Raw genomic sequence first — 22,669 nt, 5'->3', positions numbered from 1 at the left:
ATATATATATATATATATATATATATATATATATATATTTATATATATATATATATATATATATATATATATATATATATATACAGTGGACCCCCGGTTAACGATTTTAATCCGTGCAAGAGGGCTCATCGTTATGCGAAATAATCGTTATGCGAATTAATTTTCCCCATAAGAAATAATGGAAATAAAATTAATCCGTGCAAGACGCCCAAAAGTATGAAAAAAAATTTTTTTTACCACATGAAATGTTAATTTTAATACACACAAACTGAAAAAGGCATGCACAATTACATGACACTTACTTTTATTGAAGATCTGGTGATGATTGATGGGATGGGAGGAGGGGAGAGCATTATCTTCTTACTGTTTAGAAGGGGAATCCCCTTCCATTAGGACTTGAGGTAGCAAGTCCTTTTCTGGGGTTACTTCCCTTCTTCTTTTAATGCCACTAGGACCAGCTTCAGAGTCACTGGACCTCTGTCGCACAACAAATCTGTCCATAGAGCTCTGTACCTCCCGTTTCTTCAAGACTTTCCTAAAATGGGCCATAACATTGTCATTGAAATAGTCACAAGCACGGCTTGCAACAGCTGTGTCAGGGTGATTTTCATCTATAAAGGTTTGCAGTTCAAACCACTCTGCACACATTTCCTTAATCTTTGAAGTAGGCACAATGGATTCCACAACTGGCATAGGCTTCTCAGGGTTAGCCCCAAACCCTTCAAAATCTTTCTTAATTTCCATACTAATTCTCACCCTTTTTACCACAGGGTTGGCACTAGAAGCTTTCTTGGGGCCCATGGTCACTTATTTTCCAGAAACACCACCGAAAACACTGTAATAATACGAAATATTCCGAGTGTATGCTTGGATGTTACCGCGGAGGCTGGCTGGTAAACAATGGGACGGCCGGCACATGTGAGGGCACATTGGACGCGTCTCGGACGAAAATCGGTATGCGGGTTTTTAATCGGTATGCGGGGCAAAAATTTTGCGATAAAAGTAATCGTTATGCGGAAAAATCGCTATGCGATGCCATCGTTATGCGGGGGTCCACTGTATATATATATATATATATATATATATATATATATATATATATATACATACATGTATATATATATATATATCTATATATATATATATATATATATATCTATATATATATATATATATATCTATATATATATATTTATATATCTATATATATATATTTATATATTTATATATATATATATATATATATATATATATATATATATATATATATATATATATATATATATATATATATATATATAAAATATATATACAGTGGACCCCCGGTTAACGATATTTTTTCATTCCAGAAGTATGTTCAGGTGCCAGTACTGACCGAATTTGTTCCCATAAGGAATATTGTGAAGTAGATTAGTCCATTTCAGACCCCCAAACATACACGTACAAACACACTTATATAAATACACTTACATAATTGGTCGAATTGGGAGGTGATCGTTATGCGGGGGTCCACTGTATATATACATATACAGGAGGGCCCCGCTTTATGGCGTTCCGCTTTACGGCGTTCCGCTAATACGGACATTTCAAATTATGACCAAAACTCACTATACGGCTCCCCCACCTGACTTTGTAATACGGTCACCATGCCCCACCCTGTTTGTTTACATTCTCCGTGAGCTCAGTAAGCACTAAGTCTCTCCATTTTGTCTGGAAACTCCAAAATTTCGAATGTTTTTAAAAGTTATTTCATATTTTATATATACTCTGATAATTATACTTATGTATACCTGTACCTAAATAAACTTACATACTGTGCTGGCATGCAGGTACACATTAAAATCGGTAAGTGTCTTATGTCTCCAGACGTCATATTAGTAATGATAATAATAATCATCGAGTCATTTAAATGTCGTATATTACGTTAATATACACATTTTCATTAATCCATCTATGATATTTTTTTCAAAATTATGTAATAAACACGATGCATAACATATAAATAAGATAAATACACCCCACAGTAGAATAAATAAACATAAATGTGAGATGTGGTAGCAGACGACTTGCACAAGTGACGCCATATTAGAAATGATAATAATAATAATAACAATACTCACCGAGTCTTATTAAATGTCGTATATTACGTTAATATACATATTTTCATTAATCCATCCATGATATTTTTTTCAAAATTATATAATAAACACGATACATAACAACTCTTGGTAAATTACCCCAAGACACTACTAAAGTCACCTTCAGACTTCACAATGAGGCAGCCATTAATAACTTCACAACAGCAGTAGCAAACATTGACTGGCACACTGAGCTAGAAATCTATACAGATATTGACGAATGTATTAATAATTTTCTAAAAAAGACCCAATACCTCTATAACAAGCACTGCCCTAAAAAAACTAAACAGATGACAGCTAAGAGACTGAACAGTCCCTGGCTAACACCCAGCATTCTCAAATCCATAAATACAAAACACCAATATGAAAAACAGTACAGAATGGGTCACATAACCAGAGACCAAACAAAACGTTACTCGTCAATCCTAACCAGCCTGATAAGAAGGGCAAAAAAATTGTATTATGAGAACAGATTATCCAACTTACGAGGTGATATAAAAAAGACCTGGAAAACCCTATCAGAAATTCTAGGAACAAAAAAGATATCACGAAATAGCGAAATAAAATTAGCAAAATCAGATGAACCCCAACTCCCACCAACAGAAACAGCAAACAGACTCAATGATTTCTTCTCCACTATAGGACAAAACCTTGCCAATAAAATCCCAAGCTCAGATACCCCACCAAATGACTACCTCACCGGCAACTACCCGAACACACTGTTCCTAGCTCCGACTAACCCATACGAAGTCTCCCTTATTATCAACACACTAAAAAACAAGGCAGGAGATTTAAATACCTTACCACCCTTTATATACAAAAAAGTGTCACAAGTGCTATCACCAATCATTGCAACACTCTTTAACAAATCCATTGAATCCTCCACCTTCCCTACAGTACTCAAAATAGCAAGGGTCACCCCGATCCACAAAGGAGGAGACCAAACAGAGTTGAATAACTATAGGCCAATATCCAACTTACACCCTCTCTCAAAAATCTTCGAAAAATTAATTCATAAACGAATCTACTCCTACCTTATTTCCCAAAACATACTCAACCCCTGCCAATTTGGATTCAGGCCTAATAAAAATACTAATGATGCTATTATACACATGCTAGAACATATATACACTGCAATAGAGAAAAAAGAAGTCCCACTGGGGATCTTCATTGACTTACGTAAAGCTTTTGATACAGTTGACCATGACTTGCTCCAAGTAAAATTGTCACACTATGGTATAAGAGGGCACTCCCTCAACTACCTCAAGTCATACCTCAGCAACAGAAGCCAATATGTGTATGCAAATGGGGCAAACTCCTCTGCACAACCAATTACAGTTGGTGTCCCACAGGGAAGTGTCCTTGGCCCTCTTCTCTTTCTCCTATACATAAATGACCTACCAAATGCTTCGCAATTACTCAAACCCACACTATTTGCAGATGACACTACATACGTCTTCTCCCACCCGAGCCCAGTCACGCTAGCCAATACTGTAAATACCGAATTACAGAAAATATCTACCTGGATGAGAACTAACAAACTTACACTAAACATTGACAAAACCTACTTCATTCAGTTTGGTAACAGAGCTACAGATGTCCCTCTTAACATAATGATAAACAGATCACCTATCACAAAGCTAACAGAGGGAAAATTCTTAGGAATCCACCTTGATAATAGACTCAAATTTCATACACATATACAACAAATTTCTAAGAAAATTTCCAAGACTGTAGGCATACTATCGAAGATACGGTACTATGCTCCACAGTTAGCCCTCCTGGCCCTATATCACTCTCTTATTTACCCCTATCTCACCTATGGAATTTGTGCATGGGGCTCAACAACAAGTAACCATCTCAGACCACTAATTACCCAACAAAAGGCTGCAGTTAGAATGATAACAAATTCTCACTATAGGCAGCACACTCCACCAATATTCAATACACTAAACCTCCTCACCATACAAAACATCCATACTTACTACTGCACCTATTACATACATAGAACACTTAACTCTGATATTAACCCTCCCCTCAAACATCTCCTTGCCAACCTCAACAGAACACATGACCATAACACAAGGCACAGATCACTCTTTGATGTTCCTCGTGTCCATCTCACACTATGGAAAAACTCAATGCACATAAAAGGCCCTAAAATCTGGAATTCATTACCTGTAAATATAAAAGAAACACTACCTGTTTATAAATTCAAGTCTCTTCTCAAAGATCACTTACTCACCCAAAACCAAATAAATACTGAATAACTGAACCTTATAAATTGTATATCTTAAATGTTTCTCACAATTATATCACATAAATGTTAAACCTAAAACCCAATCTAACTTTATTATTTTTTAAATACACTACCTAACAGAATACTCCATTCTACTGAATGTACAACAATGCATACAACCATATGACCTGTCTTTGTAATACTCACTTGTGCTTTATAGTAACCTGTTTACATTAATGTTTTATCACTGATTTCATCATTGCTTAGTTAATCTTAAGTTAATTTTAAGCCAGCCCGTAATGCTATGCATAGTATAAGTGGCTTTGGCATACTGCTCTTACCTGTATTTGTTGTACCTCTGTATGTGTGCTCAAATTTTTAAATAAATAAATAAATAAATAAATAAATAAATACACCCCACAATAGAATAAATAAACATAAATATAAGATGTGGGAGCCACATAACTTGTACAAGTGACGGCAAGAATAATATTTTCTCTAATCTAACATAAGAGAAAATGTGTTACTGGGGGTAACTGTAGAAAATTATTCCTTTCGTATGTATGTAAGTAAGTTTATTCAGGTATACACAAATACAGTTACATAGATTATCATACATAACAACATATGTGTAGAGAACCTAGGATAACCCAAAAAAGTCAGTGTGACTTATTTCCATTGTCTTCACTCAGAGCATCATTTCTTCTCAAAATGATGTTACATGAGAATGGGAGTGTTCTTCTTTATTAATTCTACCGTATCAATGTAGAGACAACCTGTACACAATGTAACTTGTACACAAACCAGACGTGTACACTTCGTTTGTTTACAAAACTTACGTTCGCCTGGTTTGTTTACATAACTCTGCGCCTGTCCCCTCTCATGTACTCATTCTTTCTCTCTCTCATTTATTCGTTTTATCTCATTTACTTACTCCTGACCCTACATTAAGACTACAAATATTTTAAGGTAAGTAATGAGTGAACTGTATATACATTTTATCGCTCTGGGATGCTTAAATATTATAGAATATATGTGTGGGTGGGGTGGCCTGGTATGGTAGCCTGGCTGACTACCATACATACCACACTTGATTTTTTACAATAAATACTACTTGTCTCACCCTAGATTAAGACTATAAATATTTTAAGGTAAGTAATGAGTGAACTGTATATACATTTTATCGCTCTGGGATGCTTAAATATCATAGAATAGTATGTGTGGGTGGGGTGGCCTGGTATGGTAGCCTGGCTGATTACCATACATACCACACTTGATGTCTTACAATAAATACTACTTGTCTCACCCTAGATTAAGACTATAAATATTTTAAGGTAAGTAATGAGTGCACTATGTGTGTATTGTACTTTTTTATTGTTTTTTGATGCCTGGTTCTATTGCTAACTTAATATATGTTAGTGTAAACTTGTTATCTAGTGTTTGTATGCATTTATAAGTGGAAAAAAAGGGTGTTCCACTTTACGGCGGTTTCCGCTTTACGGCGGTAGCCGGGAACCTAACCTGCGTATAAGTGGGGCCCTGCTGTATTTATGTATATATATATTTTTTTTTTTTTTAGGTTAGGGGGCAGTGAACTGTGAAATTTGTGGCATCCAAATCTTTCGCTTTTATGCTATTTACTTTATTCACTGCAATGATTTTCAGAATTGTAACTATGATGCTAAGTGAGATTTTGCTATATGGTACTTCATCATCTTTTCATCATTTTGATATGCATTCCACTTGTAGACTTTTTTCATTCTTATTGTTTTCAAAACACTGGCCGTTTCCCACTGAAGCAGGGTAACCCAAAAAAGAAGAAAGCTTCAATTTTTTTTTTTTTTTTTTTTTTTACATTTAGTACAGCAGACCCTCATATTACACGGTGGTTACATGCCTGGTGTGGTGCTACTGGACTGAGGTGGATGGTTGTTGATTGTCGGCAGAAGTGATTGGCTGAGGTTCTGGTACTCAAGTCGATGGTTGTATTAGTGTGTGCATAAATTCTGTAATGAATCTCTGGCTTCTTTTACCCTGCAGTACATTATACATTGTTCCCAAAGCTTGGTACTGCCAGGTTGGAGTCAGAGTACATTTATGCAACTAGTTTTTTAATCACTTTTCTTGTGTAGTTACACTGGAATGACTTTAATAACTCCCCAATCCAGTGGTTGTATTAAAGATTTATTTGGAGATAAAAATACAACTTTTACATGTGGGGTCACATCCAGCAAAGCTTGTGGATGAGTACGGGAATTATCAAGAATGAAGAGAGCCTTGAATGCAAGGTTCTTGCTGTGCAGGTAAAACTTGACTTCAGGAATAAAGTGATTCTTAACTCTTTCACTGTCGGTCCTGTAATATTATGGCTTGCAAGCCAGTGTCGGTCCCATAATACTACGCCAAAATTCTAGCAGCTTCCAATCTTGCGGGAGAAAGCTGGTAGGCCTACATATGAAAGAATGGGTCCAAGTGGTCAGTGTGTGCAATATAAAAAAGATCCTGAAGCACGCAATGCATGAGAAAAAAAAACTGTGCTTTTCATTTAAAACAGCGACTTTGCAGTGTATTTTCACATGGTATTTATGGTTGTATTCTTGTTTTCTTGGTCTCATTTCATAGAATGGAAGATACATTACAGAATTGAACTCAAAGTACAGTGGACCCCCTCATAGCGATTTTAATCCGTGCAAGAGGGCTCATTGTTATGCGAAATGATCGGTATGCGAATGAATTTTCACCATAAGAAATAATGGAAATCAAATTAATCCGTGCAAGACACCCAAAAGTATGAAAAAAAAAATTTTACCACATGAAATGTTAATTTTAATACACACAAACTGAAAAAGGCATGCACACTTACATGACACTTACTTTTATTGAAGATCTGGTGATGATTGATGGGATGGGAGGAGGAGAGAGAAAGTGTTAGTGTTTAGAAGGGGAATCCCCTTCCATTAAGACTTGAGGTGTCGAGTCCTTTTCTGGGGTTACTTCCCTTCTTCTTTTAATGCCACTAGGACCAGCTTCAGAGTCACTGGACTTCTTTCGCACAACATATCTGTCCATAGTGGCCTGTACCTCTCGTTCCTTTATGACTTCCCTAAAGTGTTTCACAACATTGTCATTGTAATAATCACCAGCACGGCTTGCAATAGCTGTGTGAGGGTGATTCTCATCCATAAAGGTTTGCACTTTCAGCCACATTGCACAGATTTCCTTAATCTTTGTAGTAGGCAACTTCTTCAATTTCTCTCTCCCCTTCTCTGAACCAGTTTCCTCAGGTATGGCCTCTTGCTGTTGAAGTTGATCTATCAGCTCATCAGTGGTTAGTTCTTCATTGTCCTCCTCCACCAACTCTTCCACATCCTCCCCACTAACCTCCAACCCCAAGGACTTTCCCAATGCCACAATGGATTCCTCAACTGGCATAATCCTCTCAGGGTTAGCCTCAAACCCTTCAAAATCCCTTTTGTCTACACATTCTGGCCACAGTTTCTTCCAAGCAGAGTTCAAGGTCTTCTTAGTCACTCCCTCCCAAGCCTTACCTATAAGGTTTACACAATTGAGGATATTAAAGTGCTCGCTCCAAAACTCTCTTAGAGTCAGTTGAGTTTCTGAGGTCACTACAAAGCACCTTTCAAACAGAGCTTTTGTGTACAGTTTTTTGAAGTTTGCAATAACCTGCTGGTCCATGGGCTGCAGGAGAGGAGTGGTATTAGGAGGCAAAAACTTCACCTTAATGAATTTCATGTCCCCATAAAGTCGCTCTGCCACGTCTGTAGGATGACCAGGGGCATTGTCTAACACCAGGAGGCACTTAAGTTCTAATTTCTTTTCAGTTAGGTAATCTTTCACATTGGGGGCAAATGCATGGTGTAACCAGTCATAGAAAAAGTCCCTAGTGACCCATGCCTTACTGTTTGCCCTCCACAGCACACACAAATTCTCCTTGAGGACATTCTTTTGCCTGAACGCTCTGGGAGTTTCAGAGTGATACACTAATAAAGGCTTCACTTTGCAATCACCAGTAGCATTGGAACACATCAACAAAGTAAGCCTGTCTTTCATAGGCTTATGTCCTGGGAGTGCCTTTTCCTCCTGAGTAATGTAGGTCCTGCTTGGCATTTTCTTCCAAAACAGTCCTATTTCATCACAATTAAACACTTGTTCAGGTTTCAGTCCTTCACTGTCTATGTACTCCTTGAATTCCTGCACATATTTTTCAGCTGCTTTGTGGTCCGAACTGGCAGCCTCACCATGCCTTATCACACTATGTATGCCACTACGCTTCTTAAATCTCTCAAACCAACCTTTGCTGGCCTTAAATTCACTCACATCATCACTAGTTGCAGGCATTTTTTTAATTAAATCCTCATGCAACTTCCTAGCCTTTTCGCTTATGATCACTTGAGAGACGCTATCTCCTGCTAGCTGTTTTTCATTTATCCACACCAATAAGAGTCTCTCAACATCTTCCATCACTTGCGATCTCTGTTTCGAAAACACAGTTAAACCTTTGGCAAGAACAGCTTCCTTGATTGCCTTTCTGTTGCCCACAATAGTAGCGATGGTTGATTGGGGTTTCTTGTACAACCTGGCCAGGTCGGCGACACGCACTCCACTTTCATACTTATCAATGATCTCTTTCTTCATCTCTATAGTAATTCTCACCCTTATTGCTGTAGGGTTGGCACTAGAAGCTTTCTTGGGGCCCATGGTCACTTATTTTGCAGATAAAATCACCAAAAACACTGTAATAATACGAAATGTTCCGATTGTATGCTTGGATGTTACCGCGGAGGCTGGCTGGTAAACAATGCCACCGGCGGCACATGTGAGGCTGGCTAAGGGCGCACATTGGACGCGTCTCAGACGAACAGCGGTGAGCGGGTTTTTGAGCGGTATGCGAGGCAAAATTTTTGCGATAAAAGCGAGCGGTATGCGGATTAAACGTTATGTGATGCCAACGGTATGCGGGGGTCCACTGTAGTGGAAATGTTCAGTGTTTTCCGATGTTTAAGAGTAAACAAATCATGTCACATGTCCAGTACATATCAACTGGTGGGTCTGATATGTTTTCACATGTGCACTGATATTATTTTTACCATTTTTACAATAATGCAGTAGTCTGCATGACATTAACCCTTTGACTGTCGCAGGCCCCTTTCTGAAACTGTCATTCTATGTCGATAAATTTAAAAAAAAAAAAAAAATTCTTATGAAATGATAGAGAATCTTTTCCCGGTGGTAATGACACCAAAAGTTTGAAATTTGGTCGAAAACTCATTGAATTACGCTCCCGCGAAGTTAGCGGTCTCGGTGACATATGCGAATCGGCGATTTCGCCGACTTTGAGCCCTGTTTTCAGCTAATTTCGTTGTTCCAGTTGACCAAACTCATAGCTATTTCTTTAGAACTTCATTTTGTCTATCAGCTGAGTACAAGAAACCGCCCATTTACCAATTTGAACTACCCAATATAGTGGTCAGAAATTGGCAATTTGGCCAATTTCATGCAAAATAAAAAAGATGCCAATTTCAAAATAGGGTCCAGAATAAACAAGGTAGACATTCTTGGCACTAAAATAACATCCTCTGTTCATTAGTCACATCTCTAGGCCCCTCTTATATTATTATTGCTTTCTATTTTGATTTTTTATTCATACAAAAAAATACAAAATTTACTGTTATGCAGACTACTGCATTATTGTAAAAATGGTATAAATAATATCAGTGCACTAGTGAAAGAATATTAGACTCCCCAGTTGATGTGTATTGGACGTGTGGTGTGATTTGTTTACTCCTGAACATTGGTAAAAATCGAACATTTCCGCTACTTTGAGCTCAGTTTCAAGGTCGTTTTCATCGTCAAAGTGATGAAAATCATCTCTATTTCTGTAACATGTTCTCCATTTTATCGCCTAAGACCATGAAAATGCAAATACAGTGGACCCCCGGTTAACGATATTTTTTCACTCCAGAAGTATGTTCAGGTGCCAGTACTGACCGAATTTGTTCCCATAAGAAATATTGTGAAGTAGATTAGTCCATTTCAGACCCCGAACATACACGTACAAATGCACTTACATAAATACACTTACATAATTGGTCGCATTTGGAGGTAATCGTTATGCGGGGGTCCACTGTACAACGATAAATACTATACGAAAATACACCTCAAAGTCGGCGCTTTAATCAAAAAAACCGATCAGTTTTTTTTTCTCATTACGCACTGTGTGCTGCAGGATTTTTTTTTATGTGGTGCACAGTGACCACACAGACCCATTCTCTCAGATGTGGGCCTACCAGCTTTCTCCCGCTTGATTTCAATTCAATTCAACTCAATTCAAAGTTTATTCTCTATAAGGATTACAATGAGTTTACAGAATTTGGTTATTGTGTGGTTTACATGTAGTAAAATAATAATTACAGAGTGTACCACTAGAACACCTAGCATGGCTAGGCATTTCGGGCAGACTTAAATTAAATCTTAAGTTTAAAATATTACAAAATTATGAGGTAAGTTGGTATTATGGCTAAGTGACTAAGTACTAGTTTGTGAGTTTAGCAATGTGAATGCTTTTGTTTTGGCACTATACATAGTTTCAGTATTGGAGTATCACAGGCCAACTTATGACTAGTTAAGATTCATTATTTTGAGATTGAGATTGATATTTCTGTTTATGGTCAAATGGGTGAGTGAGTGTAAGTGTTAACCACCAGGTGGTATTCGTGTAATTAGTTGACAGGGTGTATCAGGGAGATAAGATGTTTTCTGATGGTAGTTTTGAAGGTGATGAATGTGTCTGCAGTTTTAGAATTTTCAGGTAGGGTGTTCCAGATTTTAGGGCCTTTGACATACATTGAATTTTTGTAAAGGTTTAGTTGGACACGGGGAATGTCATAGAAATGTTTGTGTCTGGTGTTGTGCCTGTGGGTTCTGTCACAACTATCAGGAAAGCGTTTTAGGTCAAGGTTAATATTGGAATTTAAGGTCCTGTAGATGTAGATTGCACAGTAGTAAGTGTGGATGTACTGAACAGGGAGTAAGTTTAGATCTATGAAGAGTGGGGGGGTGTGTTGCCAGGGATGGGATTTAGTGATTATTCTTATTGCGGCTTTTTGTTGGGTTATTATTGGCTTTAGGTGTGTTGTTGCAGTTGAACCCCAAGCACAGATAGCATAGGTGAGGTATGGATATATAAGTGAATGGTATAGTGTGAGAAGGGCAGTTTGCGGCACGTAGTATCGTATCTTGGAGAGGATCCCAACCATTTTGGATACTTTTTTGGTTATGTGTTGGATATGGGTGCTGAAGTTCAGGTTGTTGTCTAGGTATAGGCCTAGGAATTTGCCCTCATTGTGCCTGGCAATTAAAGTGTTGTCGATCTTAATGTTAATTTGCACATCTCCTGCTCTGCTACCAAACATAATGTAGTAGGTTTTGTCAGTGTTAAGCGTAAGTTTATTGGCTGTCATCCAAGTCGATATTTTGATCAGCTCCTCATTAACAATGGCGTTGAGGGTGGCAAGATTAGGGTGAGAGATGACATAAGTCGTGTCGTCAGCAAAGAGAATGGGGTTCAGGTGTTGAGATACGTTTGGGAGATCATTGATGTATATATGAGGAAGAGCAGGGGACCAAGGACACTTCCCTGCGGAACTCCAGTATCAAGTGGCTGTGTTGTTGATGCTTTGTCTTTAATGGTGACATACTGATACCTATTAGTAAGGTAAGATTTGAAATATGCAAGCACATGGCCTCTTATACCATAATGGTCAAGTTTGTGGAGTAGGATGCCGTGGTCTACTGTGTCAAAAGCTTTTCTTAGGTCAATAAAAATTCCTAGTGGATATTCCTTATTTTCCAATGCTGTGTAAAGCAGATCTAGCATTTTTATGATTGCATCGTTAGTGCTTTTATTTTTCCTGAATCCAAATTGGCAGGGGTTGAGTATGTTTGAGTATGTTTTGAAGCTGCTAGAATTATTGAGTATACATACGTCAGAAACAGTGATGCGTAAGACGTATTTATACGGTGTAAACAGTCAAAGGGTTAAATCTTCTATTTTTTTGTGTGAATAAAAATTCAAAATGTAATGCAAGCATAATATAAGAGGGGCCTGGAGACATAACTAATGAATAGAAAAAATGTTATTTTAGTGCTAGAAATGTTTGCATTATTAATTCTGGACCCAATTATGAAATTGGCCATCCTTGAATTGTGTATGAAATTGGCAAAATTACCAATTTCAGATCACTTTATTGGGTAGTTGAAATTGGTAAATTGTCAGTTTCTTGTGCTCACTCAATAGAACAAAAGGAGTTCTAGTGAAATAGCTATGAGTTTGGTCGAATGGAACAGTGGAATTGGCTGAAAATAGGGCTCAGAGTGTGTGAAATCGCCAATCCATAAATATTGTTGAGGCCGCTAAATTCGCAAGAGCATAATTCCGTGAGTTTTTCATCAAATTTCGTACTTTTGGCTTCATTGCCATCGGGAAAAGATTCTCTATCATTTCACAAGAAAAAATAATTTTGTTTTTTCTGAAAATTCTTCAACAATGAGGGCAAGTTTGTGAGCAGGGGTCTCGACAGTGAAAGGGTTAAGTTAATCAATAAATATTTCCTTTGTCATCCATGCTGACTGGTTTTACCTCCAAATTACTGGTAAGGTATTTTTATCTACACCTTTCAAAGCACGAGGCTTCTTAAAGTGGTAACCATGGGCTTACACTTGAAATCACCTGACGCATTACCACAGAGCAGCAAAGTGAAGTGATCCTTCGCTGCCCTGAAGCCCGGTGCAGCCCTGCAGAGACAGTGGTCTCACGCACAGCCAGGTGGTGGCCTGAGCTAGGGAAATGTCCCGCGGGCAACACTCCAAATTTTTTCCACTCCCGCAAACCGAGTCATGTTAAGTTAATTTTACAAAGTGTTGTATAAAATTGTGGCACAATTTTTCAGTAGTGCAAGAATCAAAATGTGCCAGATAAATCCATGTAATATGTAGGTCTACTGTAATAGTCTTCTTATTTATCACTTTTATTTTCTTGTGTCTAACATGAGACTGTCACATATTTTTTCTGACTTTTGCTTATAAAGTGTACTCTTGTCAGACTGAACACTTCAACACTTCATTTTTTTTCATTAGGTTGCTAAAATTTCTTAATTGTATTGTGTAAAGTAATTTCAAACAGCTACAGACTGTTTTCTTTCATGTATTAATTTCAAAGCAGCCATTCATAGAAGAGTGGATCAATTATTCGGGCACCGTCTATTGAGCATCATCATCCACACACCGTTTTCCATTCACAAGTCAAGATACTGTATTGGTTTGTGGCTACATTTGTAGCCACAAACAATACATGCTCTTGATATTATGGATTGATCTGTTTCACAGTTTCATAGCATATAATATCATCCCTCACAACGCTGGTCAGGTCTGCTAGATAGCCTGGTGTGTTGGACAAATGCTAGATCAAACCCTGGGCAGCTGAGTTGAAAATTTATGCAAAAACACACAAAATACAGGTTCCAGTTCATATGGTTTTAGGGTGATGTTGGAGTCTCTTAGTTCAAAATTCTAAAAGTCTATATAGCATATACCAACGCAAAGGGGTCAGTTTTATGGTGTTCAATTCTTGCTAAACTAGGGAGTAATAGATGCCAAGTTGAACCCTAGGAGGTTGAGATTAAAATTTGTTGGAATATTTGAAATATTTTACAGGAGACTCAAAGAAGGATTTCCTGTTTCTATGTGAGGTTAGAAGGAGATTGATTTGCACAATATTCGCATTCCAAGTGCATCAGAGGTGCACTTCTGCATTTTTTGCCACTTTCCACCAAGGCAAGCTGGTCCAAAGAAGGAAAGATATTCACCACCATTCATTAGCTATCTTGTCAACAGTATTCAGACCTTGCAGTTCAAATGACCCTCTGAACTGCAACATCCTCACCCATTCTGCTAACCAGTTTCCCTGACTTTCATAATAAATATTACCTTGCTTACACTCTAACTTCATTTTCTTAATCTTCATGGTACCTTCTGCATCATAGTTAATATCAAGAGATAAGAAGAGGTGATCAAAATGTAAAAGAATGTTAATAATAATAATAATAATAATAATAATAATAATAATAATAATAATAATAATAATAATAATAATCTCTCTACAAGTAGATTAGACAACTTATTTAGCCCTAGCTGACATCAGTGACATACTATATAGAAAGCCTCTGGTTATGCAGAGAATCTAGGAGTAAACACAATGTGTGGTTACAGTAGAAGCTGTGCCTCAAAGATAATGTCGGGAATAATCATGCTTTATTAGAAAAAGTTTGTTTATCCTTACTATTTTTCTTAGCCTATTTCAGTAACAGTTGCTTCAGTAATACGATTGGAAAACTAGTTAAGAGTTTAGCCTGCTTTTTAGACCATGAATAACAATATATGTATGTACTGTAGAGTAGTAAGGAAAGTACAGTATTTAGGAATGGTTACCCTAGGGTTTTAACCTCATGTGCAATATGTACTCATTTTTAATACTGTAAATGTGATGACATGAGGTTGGAAGCCATTGTTGCAGTCCAGGTGATACTCTTGCAGCACAACACTATCATCGGGAAACATTATAATCTTGCACATGACAATGTTCTCTGCTTTTGCTCACCCATCACATGGCTTGATGTATTTTTTTTTTCCTAATTTGTGTATTTGTTGTTAAATTGCTTTTAACTTAACCTAACCTTACCTTTACCTTTACCTTTACCTTTACCTTTACCTTACCTTACCTTTACCTTTATCTTTACCTTTACCTTTACCTTACCTTACCTTTATCTTTACCTTTACCTTTACCTTTATCTTTACCTTTACCTTTACCTTTACCTTTACCTTTATCTTTACCTTTATCTTTACCTTTACCTTTATCTTTACCTTTATCTTTACCTTTACCTTTATCTTTACCTTTACCTTTACCTTTACCTTTACCTTTATCTTTACCTTTACCTTTACCTTTACCTTTACCTTTACCTTTATCTTTACCTTTACCTTTATCTTTACCTTTACCTTACCTTCACCTTTACCTTTATCTTTACCTTTACCTTACCTTTACCTTTACCTTTACCTTTACCTTACCTTTACCTTACCTTTACCTTACCTTTACCTTTACCTTTACCTTACCTTTACCTTTACCTTACCTTTACCTTTACCTTTATCTTTACCTTTACCTTACCTTTACCTTTACCTTACCTTTACCTTACCTTTACCTTACCTTTACCTTACCTTTACCTTTACCTTACCTTTACCTTACCTTTACCTTACCTTTACCTTTACCTTACCTTTACCTTACCTTTACCTTACCTTTACCTTTACCTTACCTTTACCTTTACCTTACCTTTACCTTTACCTTACCTTTATCTTTACCTTTACCTTACCTTTACCTTTACCTTTACCTTACCTTTACCTTTACCTTACCTTTACCTTCCCTTTACCTTTACCTTACCTTTACCTTACCTTTACCTTTACCTTACCTTACCTTTATCTTTACCTTTACCTTACCTTTACCTTTACCTTACCTTACCTTTACCTTTACCTTACCTTTACCTTACCTTTACCTTACCTTACCTTTACCTTTACCTTACCTTACCTTTACCTTACCTTTACCTTACCTTTACCTTACCTTACCTTTACCTTACCTTTACCTTTACCTTTACCTTTACCTTACCTTTACCTTACCTTACCTTTACCTTACCTTACCTTTACCTTACCTTACCTTTACCTTACCTTTACCTTACCTTTACCTTACCTTTACCTTACCTTTACCTTACCTTACCTTACCTTACCTTACCTTTACCTTACCTTACCTTACCTTTACCTTACCTTTACCTTACCTTTACCTTACCTTACCTTACCTTTACCTTTACCTTACCTTACCTTTACCTTACCTTTACCTTACCTTTACCTTTACCTTACCTTTACCTTACCTTACCTTTACTTTACCTTACCTTACCTTTACCTTACCTTTACCTTACCTTACCTTACCTTTACCTTACCTTACCTTACCTTTACCTTACCTTACCTTACCTTACCTTTACCTTACCTTTACCTTACCTTACCTTACCTTACCTTTACCTTACCTTACCTTACCTTTACCTTACCTTACCTTACCTTTACCTTACCTTACCTTACCTTTACCTTACCTTTACCTTACCTTACCTTTACCTTACCTTACCTTACCTTACCTTTACCTTACCTTTACCTTACCTTACCTTACTTTTACCTTACCTGTACCTTACCTTTAACTTTACCTTTACCTTACCTTACCTTTACCTTACCTTACCTTTACCTTACCTTTACCTTACCTTTACCTTACCTTACCTTTACCTTACCTTACCTTACCTTTACCTTACCTTTACCTTTACCTTTACCTTACCTTTACCTTACCTTACCTTACCTTTATCTTTACCTTTACCTTACCTTAACTTACCTTACCTTGCCTTACCTTTACCTTTACCTTAACTTACCTTACCTTACCTTACCTTTACCTTACCTTTACCTTTACCTTTACCTTTACCTTTACCTTAACTTACCTTACCTTACCTTACCTTTACCTTACCTTTACCTTTACCTTTACCTTAACTTACCTTACCTTACCTTACCTTACCTTTACCTTTACCTTTACTTTACCTTACCTTACCTTACCTTACCTTACCTTTACCTTACCTTACCTTTACCTTTCCTTTACCTTTACCTTACCTTTACCTTTACCTTTACCTTTACTTTACCTTTACCTTACCTTACCTTTACCTTTACTTTACCTTTACCTTACCTTACCTTACCTTTACCTTTACCTTTACCTTACCTTTACCTTACCTTTACCTTTACCTTACCTTTACCTTTACCTTACCTTTACCTTACCTTACCTTACCTTACCTTTACCTTACCTTTACCTTACCTTTACCTTACCTTTACCTTACCTTTACCTTACCTTTACCTTACCTTTACCTTTACCTTACCTTTACCTTACCTTTACCTTTACCTTACCTTACCTTTACCTTTACCTTACCTTACCTTACCTTACCTTTACCTTTACCTTTACCTTACCTTACCTTACCTTACCTTACCTTACCTTACCTTTACCTTTACCTTTACCTTTACCTTACCTTACCTTACCTTACCTTACCTTTACCTTTACCTTACCTTACCTTACCTTACCTTTACCTTTACCTAACCTATACAGAAAATACTCAAGGGAGGTTCCTTGACTCCAGTGAGGGCTGTTGACTTTCCTTGTCTTTCCTTGACTTTCATTGTCAAGGCATTATGTAACCCCTATGGGTTTAGCACTTATCACTGATTTAAATAAAAAAAATAGTATTTATTGAGCTAAAGGAAACATTAAGAAGCCGATCCTGGGAACCAGATAAGAAAATAAAAGCCAAATGAGAATAACTTGGTGTAAGACAGACAACCTCAAATTCTGTAAGTGTTTTCTATATTAATAGTGTAATAAAGTACATGTTATTTTGTCTTTTAGAATAGTGATAAAGAATAGTGACACAGTATAGTGACAAAACTCTCATTATTTATCCTCTATAGGGAGTACTTGGGTAAACAACTGGAAAAGGATGCAAAGGAGACCACAGCCAGGACCTGAATATGAGATGTGAGACAGCTAAGATAAAACAAGAGTCTTCATATCTGATTGAAGTTAAATTACAAGTTATTGTATATTTTATAACTGAAATGTGTTGGACCATATTTCAGAATGTAATTTACTCTTGTTGCTGTATTATAATATAAATGGTATGTAATACTGATAAGTTAATAAGTAAGACATCTGTGTAACACTTAGGTATCTTTATTATTGAAACCTAAAACCTGTACAGCAGGTTTCTTCAATTGAAGATGGGAGATTATAATACTGGAGACTGTAGAAGAAGTAGAGAGGTAATATTGAGTTGTCAGTCCCTCAGCCATGATAGAAGGTGGTTGGTCCCTTAACTTGAGAGACTGATTACCTATCAAAGCTGAGACACTGATCACCTCAAAATTACCTCTAGCCCTTGTACAGTTTATATTATTATAATCTCCTGTATTCCGCTGAAGAAGCCGGTTGTGTGGATGTAAGGTTTCAACAATAAAGATACTTAAGGGTTACACGTGTACCTTACTTATCAACTTATTACTGTGTTCATGGTACAGCATATGTGTATGTATGTGTAATTCATTATATATATATATATATATATATATATATATATATATATATATATATATATATATAAATATGTATATATATATATATAATATATATATATATATATGTATAATGTATATATATAATGTATATATAATGTATATATATATAATATATATATAATGTATATATATAATATATATATAATGTATATATATAATATATATATAATGTATATATATAATATATATATAATATATATTATAATATATATATAAATTTAACTCTTTGAGGGTCAAAGCCGTAGTTCTACATCATCATGAGCTCACCTCACTCAGATAAGCTGTGAGCAGTAAATTTGGGCTGATATGAAAGAATGCATCTATGTGGTAAGTGTGCAGCATATAAAACAAATCTTGCAGCACACAGTGCATGGGAAAAAAAAAACTGTGACCATGTTTTTGGATTAAAACAGCGACTTTGTGGTGTATTTTCATATGGTTTTTATGATTGTATTTGCAGTTTCTTGGTCTCATTTAATAGAATGGAAGATATATTACAGGAATAGAGATGGTTTTGATTAGTTTTAATACTGAAAATACTTGAAATTGAGCTCAAAGTAGCGGAAGTGTTTGATTTTTGCCGATGTTCAAGAGTAAGCAAATGACGTCACATGTCCAATACACGTCATCTGGTGGGTCTAATGTATGTTCACGAATGCGCTGATATTATTTAAGTAATTATTACAATATTGCACAACAGTAAATCTTCTATTTTTTGGTGTGAATAAAAATTCTTTATGTGAATGAAAAATGAAAATGGAATTCATGTGTAAAGTTTGGAAATGTAACTGAAACAGAGCAAATGTTATTTTAGTTCCAGGAATGCCTGCATTGTTTATTCTGGACCCTATTTTGAAACTGGAATACTATTTTGAATTTTGTGTGAAATTGGCCAAATTACCAATTTCTGATCATTATTGTATAGTTTAAATAGTTAATTGGGCAGTTTCTTGTACTCAATCAGCAAAATAGAACTAATACTAGTGAAATAGCTAAGAATTTAGTCAACTGGAATGTAATTGGCCTGAAATAGGAGTCAAAGTGGGCATAATCACCATTGCGTAAATATCGCTGATGCAGTAAAATTCACGAGTGTAATTTCGTCAGTTTTCCATTAAATTTCACACTTTTTGTTTTATTACTTTCAGAAAAAGATTCTCTACCATTTCATAAGAAAAAATAACAATTTTTTTTGAAAATTCATGGACCCTGTGGACAAGGCATAGAACTGTGGCTTGGACCCACAAAGGGTTAAATTAAACTAAATGAAATTATGTATTTTGCTGCACTTACCCACTGTTCTCAAGTCAAAGGACAAAAAAAGATAGTGGTAGTGTTTTCATAGTAAGTTTTCCATCATTTGTGAAAATAGTTTCTTGAATGTGAATATTAGTGCTCAGGCTCTCGCATGTACCTAGTGTAGGTAAGTCACGTTCTGAAACATTCCTTTTCTCATAAGAATCTTAATTTAGCCAAATTTATTTTTTGTACAGTCCTAAGGAGAGCAGGAGGAGGGAACCAATATTATGTAGTTGTGTTGTCCTTTGCAGTGTATAAAAGAGATTAATATATAGACTACAAAACAAGTTTTGTTAAGGGTGTTGTATTAAAATGTATATAATGAAGTTGTTTCTCAATTTTGCCTTTACTTTTCCTTGTCCATTGTATTTTCCTTACCCAAAAATTCAGGGAAAACAGTTAGTCGGATTTGAATTGCGAAAGTGGGAAGTACAGAACCTCTACTCTGGAAGAGAAAGGATGTTGTGGCTCAGAAGTTCATTTGAAATGTAATATCCACAGTATTCATTAGGCTGTTGAATGAGGGAACATTGAGTGTGCTTCCTATTTTGGATCCCCCATTCTTGGTAGGAAGTGGCCAATGTGGTAAAAAAAATTATATAAATTATGCATTGAATGAGAGCTATCTTAGGTAGGGCAAGGAATTGTTTGGCAAAATTACTGTGGATAACTCTTTCAGTAATAACAAGTCATGCTTGCATAATACATTTTAACTCTTAAACGGTCCAAATGTATATATACGTTCTCTCGCATAGCGCCCCAAATGTATATATACGTTTCATTTTTTATTCATTCAACATTGGTGCGATAGGCCCGAGTCGCCTAGACATGAGAGAATGGGTGTGCACACTGTGTGCGCTGTATGAAAAAAATTGGGGACGCCTGGGTACCATATGCTCTTTTTTTTTTCTATAAAAAGAAAAAAATTTTCTCAAAATATTCGGGGCGCCGCACAGGTGAACGCATATACAGTGGTCCCCCGCATACCGTTGGCATCACATAATGATTAATCCGCATACCGCTTGCTTTAATCGCAAAAATTTTGCCTCGCATACCACTTAAAAACCCGCTCACCGCTGTTCGTCCGAGACACGTCCAATGTGCGCCTTAGCCAGCCGGTGGCATTGTTTACCAGCCATCCTCCGCGGTAGCATCCAAGCATACAATCGTAACATTTCGTATTATTACAGTGTTTTTGGTGATTTTATCTGGAAAATAAGTGACCATGGGCCCCAAGAAAGCTTCTAGTGCCAACCCTACAGCAATAAGGGTGAGAAATACTATAGAGATGAAGAAAAAGATCATTGATAAGTATGAAAGTGGAGTGCGTGTTTCCGAGCTGGCCAGGTTGTATAATAAACCCCAATCAACCATCGCTACTATTGGTGGTACAGCTGCTGCTGCTGCACTGTCAGCTGCTGCTGCTGCTGTAGCATCATCTGCTGCTGCTGTAGCACTGTCAGCTGCTGCTGCTGCTGTAGCATCGTCTGCTGCTGCTGCTGCTGTAGCAGCTGCTGCTGCTGTAGCACTGTTGTTGGTGTGGCTTATTGAGAATACCAAGAAACAATTAACCCCAGAGGATTTGCCACCCAGGATAACCCAAAAAAGTCAGTGTCATCGAAGACTGTCTAACTTATTTCCATTGGGGTCCTTAATCTTGTCTCCCAGGATGCAACCCACACCAGTCGACTAACACCCAGGTGAACAGGGAAAAATGCCTGGAACTAGTGCTCATATTGGTGAATTTAAAGCCAGCAAAGGTTGGTTTGAGAGATTTAAGAATCGTAGTGACATACACAGTGTGATAAGGCATGTTCTGGAAGAAAATACCAAACAGGACCTACAGTACTCAGGAGGAAAAGGCACTCCCAGGACACAGTGTCTCATCAGTCATTGCTGCATCTTCAATAAAGGTAAGTGTCATTTATTCTTCATTTAGTAGACTAGTACATGCACAATATATACTGTGCATGTACTACTCTACTATTGTGCATGTATCCTTCTCTTTGTGTGTAGGAAAATGTATATTTCACGTGGTAAAAATTTTTTTTTCATACTTTTGGGTGTCTTGCACGGATTAATTTGATTTCCATTATTTCTTATGGGGAAAATTCATTCGCATACCGATTATTTCGCATACCAATGAGCCCTCTTGCACGGATTAAAATCGGTATGCGGGGGTCCACTGTATACGTTTGGACCGTTTAAGGGTTAATTTCTCTGAAACTTCTCAACAGCATAACTGCACTTAACCTCCGTCTAATCAAGAATTCGTTTGTATCCTGTGAATCGTTAAGCCAGAGCAGTATACAAGGATTCCCTTAAAACTTTGCCTTACCCCTCCATAGTTTAATTAAAAATTGGATATGCAGTACAGTGGTCCCTCGATAATAGTCAGGCTCGATAGTCGTCCTTTTCGAAAATCATTGCGTTATTTTATTCCAAACATTGGCTTGCAAATGGTCAGTTGACTCGCTAATCGTCGTTCGTCCTTGACGCGTACTCACGGCTCTGAGCCGCCTTTGCCTCCCTTCCCAGCCAGTGTGCCATTGTTTACCAGTGAGCGACAGTCCCCTCACGTGTTCATACGAAATATTTCATAATATTCCATTCATTTTAGTGCTTGCAAATGCTAAATAAGCTACCATGGCTCCAAAGAAAGCTCCTAGTGCCAAGCCTTTGGTAAAGAAGGTGAGAAATACAATTGAATTTAAGAAAAACATCATTG

At 36.8% G+C, this 22,669-nt stretch overlaps 1 protein-coding gene across 3 annotated transcripts in view; it reads left to right on the top strand.

The window, feature by feature from the left end:
* The window catches only part of VhaSFD (V-type proton ATPase subunit VhaSFD), a 111,373-nt gene extending 93,330 nt beyond the window's left edge, over positions 1 to 18,043 (top strand). For all 3 annotated transcript variants that reach the window (XM_070103642.1, XM_070103643.1, XM_070103641.1), the window contains one exon: positions 17,980 to 18,043. In XM_070103642.1, coding sequence (XP_069959743.1) covers positions 17,980 to 18,037 — 58 coding nt within the window. In that variant the 3' untranslated portion in view covers positions 18,038 to 18,043. The remainder of the gene's footprint in view (positions 1 to 17,979) is intronic.
* The last annotated feature ends 4,626 nt before the right edge of the window (positions 18,044 to 22,669 follow it).

This window comes from Cherax quadricarinatus, chromosome 86, assembly GCF_038502225.1.
Source record: "Cherax quadricarinatus isolate ZL_2023a chromosome 86, ASM3850222v1, whole genome shotgun sequence".
NCBI classification, from domain to species: domain Eukaryota; kingdom Metazoa; phylum Arthropoda; class Malacostraca; order Decapoda; family Parastacidae; genus Cherax; species Cherax quadricarinatus.
The sequence above is the reverse complement of the archived record's forward strand: the minus strand, read 5'-3'. Positions and strand labels throughout refer to the sequence as shown.